This window comes from Camelus dromedarius, chromosome 13 (assembly GCF_036321535.1).
Source record: "Camelus dromedarius isolate mCamDro1 chromosome 13, mCamDro1.pat, whole genome shotgun sequence".
Classification (NCBI taxonomy): domain Eukaryota; kingdom Metazoa; phylum Chordata; class Mammalia; order Artiodactyla; family Camelidae; genus Camelus; species Camelus dromedarius.
The window spans coordinates 66,192,071-66,203,845 of NC_087448.1; the positions used below are offsets into that span (position 1 = coordinate 66,192,071).

Here is an 11,775-nt window from a genome sequence, read left to right on the forward strand (position 1 = left end):
AAAGAATATAGTTATAATTATAAAGTAGCATCAGTACAGCAAATATTATCCCTATGAGTATTAATGGACTATATACTGAAACAAGGTAAAATATAATACTTTTATTTTGTACTTACTTTGAAGTGTTGCCACCAAAATCAACTACAAAAGTTTATTCTGAAAAATGCTACTATGAAGCTGCAGACTCAAATATTGATAGTTATTCAAATGGAATAACTAGGAAACAGACTGAATTGGAACCCGTGGATGGTTTTATAATATTAACTAGCAACATTTTTTTAAAGATGTAGAAGGCTACTGTTTTAATATAAATGAGGAGTCTTAAAATCTCCTCCCTTTAGTGCTTTCAATTACCACATGGCCTTAAACCAAAGACTCAAATAATTTCAAATGATCACAGATACTATTTAGGCAAAAATTCTCAGGTGTCAGTACTTTTAATGTTGTGCACATCAAATTAGAGTAAAAAGACAACTATATAAACAAGAAGCAGCCCCTCTATTTCCATGAACAGCACACTGCGTTACAGTAAACCGAGCTTATATTCAACCATCAAGTGTGGTTCTCCCATTAGTTCACTTTGTGACGGGTCTGAAAACAAACAAAAACAAACATATTAAAGATTTCAAAAAGATAAACTCAATGATTCTACTCATATGAAAATTTAGAACAGGCAAAACTAATCTAAAGGGACAGAAAACAGACCAGAGGTTGCCTGGGGCCAAGGGTGGGGAACTAACAGCAAAGAGACCAAGGAAACTTTTGGGGATGATGAAAGCATTTAAATCTTGATTGGGAGGGCTAGTTATACAGCTGCACATTTACTAAAATTCACAGAACTAGACACTGAAAATGGGTGCATTCTAGTGTATGTCAATTATACCTCAATTCAGTCAATTTAAAAAGAATATACAGATTGAAAAAGTTCTCCTTTTCAAAGTCCTTAAGTTTTCCAGTGGCTTCCCAGATGACTCTAACAATCACTAATTAAGAGATTAAACAATCTCTTAATCTAACTTGCAAAAAAAAAAAAACACATTTTACATCTATCATTCTGTGCTCTGTTACCAACACATATACACAAACCAGAATTCTAGAGCAAGGAAACCTTAAATAATCTTCATTCTCTTGTTTGCACTGATGCGTCAAACAAAAGTCTTACTTTACCTGTGATAATGCACCTAAGAGTTTTTAAAATGAATACCAACAGTAAGCTTCCTACAGACAAATAGCCTTTTTTCTTTTTTGCCCTCTACCCCTCAACATAGGACGAGAAACAGAATACTCAATGAATTAAACTGTAAAATCACTTTGTAAAAATTAAAATAATGATTACCAAGAGTAACAGATCAATTTGGATGTTTCTTCACTGGATTTCCTGAGACTAAGGATTATTGCCTCCCATCAGTTCAGCAATCTCTCTACTCTCGACACTTGTCACACAACAAAGTAGCCTTAGCAACAAATGACACTGCTATAGTTATTAATAGAGTAAACTGCTAAGTATACAATAGGCATTCAAAACCTAAATTAAGAAAAAAGTATGTCTGCACACGAGTACAAAGAACAAAAATGTTTGCTGCAGCACTGTTTCATGTTACTGAGAGAGAAAAACGTACGCATTCATCAGTAATGTATCGACGCAGCATACATGCTGTAGGATACACAGAGTTGCCATACCAACTGTGCTCAAAACATAAACACTAAGCAATGCCAAATATTTTCTGACTATATATATTTGTGTGAAGCCACAGAGAGAAAAGTCTGGAAGCATATACACAAAAAGCAGCAGCCAACCAGGGAAGAGGGAGACAAGTGGGTTTGTGCAATCATGGAGAGGACTTTAGTTTCAGCTACAATGTTTTCAATTTTTAAACAAAGAATATCCTCATTTATATAATTATAATTTTCCTTTAAACTCTACTTTTTTAAGCTTCTGACTTTAATAAAATATGTGCTTATTGAATAAGTCACTTGCACCAGAAGACAGCACAGCACGCAGGCAAGGGCCTGGCCGGTGGTTCTGGCGCCTCCTCCCGTGAGGCTTCCAGGCAGGGCACGGCCTCCTGGTGAGTCTCAGCTTCCACATCTTAAAGTGAGAGAACTGAGTAAACGGAAGACCATTCTCAGCACTAAGAAAAAGTCTAGTTTTGACTTGCCTACTGCCCTCCTCACATTCCCTTCCCTTCCTTATAAAATAATGTGACGATTTTTCTTGGCCAAACTGGCTTGGCTGATGAGCAAGCAAGCAAAAACCTCATCATCTCCAAAACTTTAAAAATTGCAGATTGGAGAAATATACAGATACTCATCACAGTTTAATAGTCTTCATACAGTGTTAGATTAATACACGACTCCCTCATTATAGGCTTTAAAACCCCTTCTGGGTCAAAGGTGATGAGGAGAATGTGGTGAGCAAGAGCTCTTAACACTTGCCGTGGATCAAACACCGTATGAGGCACTGGGGACACAAGGGTTAACAAGAAGTCCCCAGTCTCATGAGATTTATATTTAAGTTGGGGAAAACAAAGAAGAAACAAGAAAAATACCAGACAGGTGCTATGCAAAGAATTAGTGACGTGACAGGGTGACCAGGACCACTTTATATTAAGTAGTCAAGGAAAGCCTCTCTGAACGAATGACATTTAAACTGAGATCTGAAAAATGGGGGGGGGGGTATTCTAAGCAGAAGGAACAGCTAAGGCAAGGCCCTAAGGTAAAGCCCTAAACTGTCCATAAATTATGCAGTTACAGTTCGCAGTTACAGTTCCCACACGGGGGAAATGTCCCAAAGGGCATCGCAGTGGTCTGATCCTGATAAAAATCACCTACTCAGTCAGGGGATCTTTCCAGTACATCACTACCTTAGAGACATGCAATTAATGAATACAAAAAAACACCACAAGATACTAGGAATTTTTTTAAACATGAAATTACATCACGTCATGTCACTGCTTAAAACTATTCAATGGCTTTCTGCTGCACTCTGAATAAACTTTCTGTGGTCTGCAAGGCTCTGGCTCCTGTACTGCCCAGCTTTTCAACCTCACCTTATTCTACTTTTCACTTCAAGGCACTCCAGCTCGATGGGCCCTCGTACTATGCTCTTATATGTGTTGGGAGATAATTCTCTAGGCGTCTCTCTCTCTCTCTCTTCAGCAAGCCTGAGAAGCAGGCGCACTGCCTGCCTTTGTTCTAAACTGTCTTTCCAAGTCTGTTTCTAAAGAAAGATGGTGTTTCCCTTGGAGCACAGAACAGGCAGGCTGACTGCCTATTATAAAAGATTCAGGCATCTTGAACTTGAGGTTCCCCTTACTGTAACAAAATATACTCCATCTGCAGGTTTCATCTAATCCTTTCTTGCTCCCCTGTGGGAACTGGGGCTCAGAAACCCAACAGAAAAGCTGATGCTCTGGCTTCTGCTACTGCTGTGAGTAATACACTGCCCTTTGTCTCTAGGAGTCTGTGTCTGCCAGCACCTAGGAAACCACGGCAGCCTAACTTGTTAGTTTGTAAGTAGGATGAGATCTTAAACTCTTCAGAGCTCTTGAGCTGATCTCAAGTTAGAGACCCTGAAAATACTGCTTCTTTTGCCTTAAATATTCTTTCTTCTACTTTTAACTCAACTATTTCATATGTCTTCCAGGAATCAAGTTATATGTCATATTCCCAGAGGTGCCTGCCTCTCCTACCCAACAACCCAAAATGAATTCTACCCAAAAGAATACAACTGTTCTTTTTATTCTGAGAATTTAATCACAAATTTTAACTATGTTTGTGTTTTATCTGTAACAGCTTACCTCCCCATTAGAAAGCACAGATGTTTGTTTTTTCCACCATCATATATTCAAAGCCTAGCCCAGTGCCTGACACATAATATTTGAGTGAGTGCTCAGTAAGTGCCTCTCCCTTTTACACAGCTTTACAGACGTTCATTTTTAAACAAATGCATTTTTATAACTAACTAAAAGATAATTATAGACCTGAGCTATCATTTTACTAATTTTAAATAAGGTCTAAGTTCAATGAAAAAGCTTAGGAATTCCTGGTTTTCCTGTATTTAAAAAGTTCCCTCGGGGAAGATTCCCAAAGAGAAGGCTCACCAGACGGCTGTTGTGTCCACAGCATTTCCTTCCTGCACACTAGTAGCCAAGCAAAACTAATATAATTTAATCCTGTTGGGTTTTTCTATTTCTCCTGAATTGCAAGGGTATAAGACAGAGGCAATACTGGACAGAATTATAATTTATCTTCCACAGAACCAGAAAAATAGAGGATAATATATGTATTGCTCTTACTTTCATATATAATGCAATCCTTCAGAAAATCTTGTTAATAATAGATTCTTCACTATTCATCATCTACAGAAGCACAATTATGGGGGGGGGGGCAAAGGGAGACTACTGCTTAAACAAAACTCTTATCTTTTTTTTTTAATTGTTTTTAAAACCAGCCATATCCCACAAATGTTCTGAATACTAAAATACCAACCTTGTTTAAGCCATCCTAAAAATACTGTATTGGACTCATCCATCAGACTTTATCAACAGGACATGAAACAAATGACTGTCATTAGCAAACTGAAATGCCTATAATCTCAGAACTCCATAAATAATTTTCACTTTTAAAACCAGTCAGAGAACAGTTATCACCATTAAATTTTATCTTATGTCAGTGAATAAACACAAGTGGATCCAATCAGCTAAAAGCTCCAAAGGGACAAAGATGCTATAGGTTTTGTTTGTTGACATTGCTTTGTACCTTATTGGGACTCTATAAAAAGGTGCGGAATGACACTTACCATTAAGAATATCTTCAAATCCAATAGTCTCATCATTACCCCTCAAAATATCCAGTGAAAGGTTTGAGCTTGGAAGAAATGGAAGACGCTGAACCTTCAGGAAAAGTGTAAAAGGGCAAAATTAGAAAAAACCAAGGGGGAAACCAGATCATATTGACCACAACCATGAAGGCACAATTATGAACTACACGATCAAATTTCACATTCTTCATTCTTTATTTGTGAAGTTCACAAAACTAAGTAAAATATTACTTTAACCAGTAAGGGAAAAAAAACACAAGTTCGTATTTTAGACCAAACCAAATTTGTAAAAATTCAAAACTTTACTCAAAATATATAAAGACACTGAAATTTTAAGCTTTTACCAACACTTAATAATCCCATGAGGTTTGCACACATTTGAGGGCTTTGCTTCTGTCCAAGAAAACCAGAGCACAAACCATATGATAAAATGCAAAATCCTAGAACCTAATACCATTTATTCCTAATAAATGCGAGATGATCAAATTCCTGAAGAAATTCCAACTCAGTGAGAGCATTATTCTACTCAGTAAACTGACTGTTCTTTTATGTTGTTTTATATCGCTCATAGTGCAAACTTAAATTACCCTTAAAACAGTACTAGAAACAGAAACGAAGATCAAAGTCACCTGTGGACCTTTAAAAAATGCAGCACCATTCTGAACCAGTATTATCTACTTTTTTCAATCATTAAATACATATACTACAAACAAATACCTAAGTATAGTGGAGAGAGCATGGGCTGTACAGTCAGAGAGATGAGTATTCAAATTCTGCTCTTCCTACTTACCAGTCCACTGGCTTTACCTAAATTACCTGACCTGTCTCATGCTCAGGTTCCTCATCCGTTTAACAGGATAATACCATCTTGCTCTTGAACCCATAGCGTAGTGCGGTATAAGGTATGGATACACACTCGTTGGCACTCAACAAACATTAATGTAGTCAAACCAAATTTTCAGTTTTTCTGTTCTTTGTTAGTTGTCCAGCAGTAACTGGAACCAACGCAGTAAGATGTGACAAAATCTAGAGCACAGACTGGGGGACAGTTCTTACACACTCAGGAGGACATTTCTGAAGATCTTATTCCTGAGCAACAGGTATATGCAGTGGTATACAGCCTGCCTATTAGACACTTCCAATTGGATATTCCTAGGGGCATCTCGAATTCAATGTTACCCCCCAAAAGGGAAAAAACATGAAAGTGTATACAGGTGAGTTTTCAGACAGAACCTATAATTTGAAGAAGTCTTCTGTTTCAAAGCTTCTTTTCTCTATGAAGTTGGAATTGAGTTCATATCCAAAAAGGGGGAACATAGGACAGGTTGTAGGGAAGAAGAAAAAGTAAGGTTCGTACAGCTGTTACTAAAATAGAAGCTCCTTCCAACTGAGATCAACACACATGCGGGATCACCCATGAACTCACCTGCTGCACTGCCTTGAATTCCATTTGTAACTTTAGTGGAGCAAATAGACCCTGGATGTTTCTCAGTGTGGAAAAGTTCATTTTATCTTGGTTGAGCTGGAACTACAAAAGACGACAATGCAATTTTAAATGTGACATTCAACACTCTGCTGCCACAGCAGTGATACTCATGTTAACACAACACTTAGAGGAAGGGTTTCAATATCTATCACTGCAATAAAAACAAAGGTTTTTACTAATTTCTTCAATACATTTTAGAATATGTATGACTATATTTTATCTAGCATGCAGGTATATTCCATTAATGTAAAATTACCTAAAATTTAGATCTACAAAACTAATAAATTAAGGAATGTTTTAGATACTGCAAAAAAGTATATTTACAAAGCGTAACTGTATTTCAGTGCTTTTGATTAGAATTACTCCCAAACTGGCAGAGCAAAGAAAAGGTATAATCTGAGATCCAGGAATACTTACAGTGACAAAAATTATTAAGAAATTCTAAGTGTGAAAGAATCTACTTCAAAGGATTTCATAAAAGAAATAATCAGACCCATTATACCATGCTGTTGATTAAACTACAATGTTTTAACTCCACTGTTCTGAGTAATTGAGTCGGGGCGGGGGGGACCACAAACTGAAAATTCTGTCCAATTTGTGTTGGGTACTAATAAGCAGTTTTTTTCCAGTATCATACTTTAACCGAGCCCTGATCTTCCTTCTAAAAAACAAGTCAGGTTTAGCCCATCTAAATGTGCATAATTTTTCTTGTGAACCCAAACACAGAACTTCACATTTACCTCTTTAATTTAATGGTTTTTCTTGAAGTTTGGGCCTAGGTTTTTGGTCTGTTGTGTCATCTGTGATACAGTTCACTTATTCATCAAAATGAGCTAACTTTACCAGCTTTTTTCCCCCCACAAACCTGATTTCTATGCTTTCTATGGTTAATCTCAGATCTTTGAAAAACAACCCTCCTGAGTCAACTTCTGAGCCTGAAATCAGAACGCACCTGAGGCAGCCAGGGACCCTTTCACTGTCTCATCTAATTTGCATTTCAGTTTCATCTTTATATTATTTGTTCCACTCTTTCTTATAGAAAGATCTTTCCCCTTGCTAAAGAGGGAGGAAACAAACAAAAAGGAGCAGGTCAGTGTTCTGTTAACTGGGGAACACTGCACCGTCATCCCCGAGTAGTAAGATAACCTGTTTCTTCTGCTCTGAACATGTATTTAAAACCCTTTTGGTTGTCTTTAGGACATTTGTACAGGCTATACCTTTTTTGGGAATGACCTTCCCCACCTATTTATCTGGTTAATACTGGTCTAAAACTGTTCAAATGTCCCCTTTCTAGAAAGCCTTCCACAAGCCCTAAGCACAGGTGGTTGCTCCATCCTTGGTCCCCTACAACACTTTATGAAGCCCCTGTCCACTGCTTGTCCTCCCATTAAATTTTCAGCCCCTTCAGGATGGGGATTACATCACATTCACTGTGTACCTACTGTGCCTAGCAGTAATTTGGAGATGCAGTGCTTGAAAAAGAGATGAAGGTTAGAGACATGGGCTTGGAGAACAATAACAAAAATGTCTGGGGAAAAATATAGCAGAAAACAGGATCATCAAATGAGAAAATATTGAGAGGAATGGAGAGGTGCACTAACCTCTAGAAATGTCCATAGAAAAGGCAAAGAAGAATGTGTAGAAAGGGCGCTTTAGTGAAGCGGTGTAACAGTAACGCAAAGCTATGCTGGAAGGATACTGACAACAAGGCCTGCTGTTCTTCATGGTCAAACGCTCAACACCAGGATTGTCTTAAAAAAAATTACCAACGGTATTTTTCTCATAGAGAATAAAAATAAAGACACAGGTAACATACTTACATTTTTTTCCGATAATTCAAGAGGATGACTGGGCAGAAGTTCATTTTTCACACAGGAAAAACTGGAAATAAACATTTGAGAGAGACTGATTATATATCACTCAATGCCTGAAGTTCAAAACGACATCTATCCATGTTGTAACATAATGAAATGACATGAGGGAGGTTTTTGGGGGAATGATGAAACCGTTGTGTGTCCTGATTGTGGTAGGGTTAAGGGAATTGATACATATATTAAAATTCATATACACCCAAAAAAAAGGAAAAAGTCAGATTTACTGTGTAATTGTTTTAAATGCATCTTTTATAGGTACTGTTTGGGCAAGACTTCAATTCACTGAGAAGCCTCCAAAACATGGTGCCAAATGATGACCTATATCTAGAAGAAATTTAATAAAGTATGTTTATTACTATTACTCTGATGACATGATTCTTGTATTATGTAAAATATCTAAGCCTCTCCTGTTCAGAGCTAATGCATATGTGACAGTTAATATATTTTTGATAAACACATGTTGAATAATCTGGCATTTCCCAAACACCAACTATGTACAATGTACTACATTAAATGACACACACCTAATGACTATCATATTGTCAACACCAGGATTTGAGAGCTGACAAAAACCTTAGCAATCCTACAACAACAGTATTTATTGAATACTGTCTTTGTACAGAACATCATCCTTGAAGTGGAATTTGAAAATGGTTCTGCTAATGGCAGGCCTAGAGTCTGAGAAGGAGGAGCATTTCACATGAAAAACAAAAATAAAAACCAAATCATCAGGACCTGGTTATTGGTCAGCTTATGAATTTGATTATACTATAAATCAAATTACATCTCCAATTCCGAAGGCAATATACTGCCATCTTTCACTACAAAATGAAAAGACAATAATGAGGTGTTATGTCTACTACCAGAAACCAGTCTTAGAATGACATTCCATTATAGTAAGACTAAACACCTTAAAATTAGATATAAAACTCAAAAATTCAAAACACAGTATATACATGGGAGAGGAAGCATGAACCTCATTTGATTAAGCAGAAAAATAATCTGCCAAGAAAAAGAATCAATACTAGAAATTGAGACTAAACAGATCGAAACATAAAGGAAATCGAGGGAAAGGGTATAACCAAAGTGCTCAAACCAGAAAAGAAAAATAACAGCATCTAATACTTAGTGCTTACTAAGGTCAGGTACTAAGTATTTTTCATGTATTAACTCATTTATTCTTCAAAATAAGATATATGCTATTACCAGCATTATTTCACAGGTGAGGATACGGAGGCATAGAACAACTGAATAAACTGCCCAAAGGCATACATCTAGTAAATGGCAGGGCCAGGACCAAAACCCAGGCAGCCTGAGTCCCGAGTCTATGCTCTTTACTGCTATATTCTAATCTCTCCCAAAGAAATGCGAATCACTCCAACAGTTAATGAGATAAAGAGACAAATGGCTCTCCAAGCTATTAGCAACAAAAAGAAGAATCCTACCAAATCATGCTACTGGGTAACATCTCCTGAAAGGATGCCCTACCCTGGGAACCTACTACTCTCATAAAATGCTTCTTACGCTATAGAAAACATCCAAGCTTCCACTCCCCTCCTTCCCCAGTCTAAAGTATATTACCTGCTATCCCCTAAAGTAAATATATATTTACAGCCTATCAAAATAGTTAAAGAATATTGTGAAAAATAATTCACATTTTATTATAACAAAATCAAAGTCACAATTCCCCCATATACCCTTTTCGAAGAAGATCATGACTTTCAAAAGGTCCACTTGCTGAAAGTTCAGTAACTGGAACACTGTCCTTTAGCTGAGATCCAAGCCCTCTGGCATTCTACAACACAAATAAAAAACACTATTAAATACAAAAAAAATTTTTTTAAAAATCACACTGAACTAGACTATGTATAAAACATTGTTTAAGCACTAGAGAGAAAAGATAAGGTCTTTGCCCTCAAGGGGCCCACAGTCTAGATAATTACCACAAGCCTTAGCATTACAGTAGAGGGATACACACGGTTCAGCGAATAATATCAAATTTGCGGGTAGGAAGGATTACTGAGTTGATCTCCGAGTGCTGTCAGATTGAAAAGCATTCCTCTTCCAGTTTTCAATTCTGCATAGCAAGGTTTGCATGGTATGTGATCTCTCCCACCAAAGCTGTTTTTAAAAAAACCTTTCACTGATTTATCAATGTCTTGTCTGAAGAAAATGTCCAAGGTCCTAAGCCTGGAACACAAGAACCTGCACAACAGGTTTCAATCCCCCAACACAGAAGTCATGGTTAATTAGGAAAAGAATCTGGAATCTAGTGTGGGCTGTGACTAACAATATGTGCCTGTGATGAGGCACAGAACCTCTCTGGCCCCTTCCAGGCCTAGAGTTGTATGACTCTACCTTTCCAAATTGATCTTCTGCTACTTTACTACATGAACTTTCTCCTCCCCGACTGCTTTATTGTAAAGTGACAGAAGAAAGGTTTCTTCTGGGCACAAAGAAAAGGGGAATTCTGATCTCTGGGTTCTACAATTATCACTTTCCCAATTACCTTCTGTAAAACATCACGATTAGTACCTGATGTTTCTAACACAGTATCAGAGGAAAACAAAACTATGAAAAGTTAATGAACACTAGTTATGCTTCGAGTGTTTATAAAATCTCTTTACTATGATCAGCCATATTTACCAACAAAAGCTTTCTAATTTGGATGGCCTAGCCGCAGCACTGGCATCACAGTCATGGGCAATGACAATTCAGCAATCTCTCCCAAATACCGTAACTTTTAAGTTAAAAAGAGAGAAAGAAGGAGGAGGGTATAGCTTAAGTTGTAGAGTGCAAGCCTGGGATGCATGAGGTCCTGGGTTCAATCCCCAGTACTTCCTCCAGAAATAAGTAAGTAAACCTAATTACCCGCCCCGGAAAAAAAAAATAGAGAGGGGGGGGGAGATCCAACAATACTTAAAAGTGGGAAGCAGCAACTAATTTTTCCCCCTCCAACATCTGACATACTACAAGCTCCCAAAGATATTCGCAGAGTAAACCGAGTGACAGAAATGCGACCTATAGTTGTGGGTTTGTTATCAAGAGTATCCGAGGGTCAGGGATGGGTAAGGAGTTTGAGGACTCGACTCCCAAAGGTTCTCTCCACAGGGGAGGGGTAGTCGGCGGCGCCGCATCCCAGAGCGTTACACTTTCGGATTTGCCCTTTTGGGCTCGGCGCCAACTACCGGAAGGGTCCGGGGCTAGGACGGGGACCAGCTGGGGAACGTGGGGATGGGAAAGAGAAAAGGAGGCGGGAAAGGATGAAGCCGAAGCGCTGCTCATAGGACCAGCGCGGGAGCCGGGCCCGGGCGACCGCCACGAACCCCCCGTCTCCGTGACTCGACAGATCATGGCGCCCGAGGCCCGCCTCCTCCTCCCGCCGCCGCCGCTACCACCGGGGGCCGGGCTGGGAGGCAGAGGCCTGCTCCTGCGTCCATGGGCCCGAGCCCCCGGCAACTCGGGTCGCCCGGGGTCTCACTCACCATCTTCACCTCGCTCTGCGCACACCCTCTCAGCCCGTTACGGTCAGCCGGCCCCGCCGCTCACTTCCGTTTCCGGGGTTGCCCCCCCTCCACGTCCGCCGGAAGTGC

At 38.8% G+C, this 11,775-nt stretch overlaps 1 protein-coding gene across 1 annotated transcript; it reads right to left on the minus strand.

Moving 5' to 3' along the window:
- Positions 1-418: 418 nt before the first annotated feature.
- POMP (proteasome maturation protein) lies at positions 419-11,767 on the minus strand. Its single transcript, XM_031465814.2, has 6 exons — positions 11,668-11,767; positions 9,880-9,977; positions 8,129-8,189; positions 6,249-6,350; positions 4,802-4,895; positions 419-591 (listed from the first exon to the last, which is right to left on the minus strand). The coding sequence occupies exons 1-6, from the start codon at positions 11,668-11,670 to the stop codon at positions 524-526; spliced, it is 426 nt and encodes a 141-aa protein (XP_031321674.1). The 5' UTR covers positions 11,671-11,767; the 3' UTR covers positions 419-523.
- Positions 11,768-11,775: the final 8 nt, after the last annotated feature.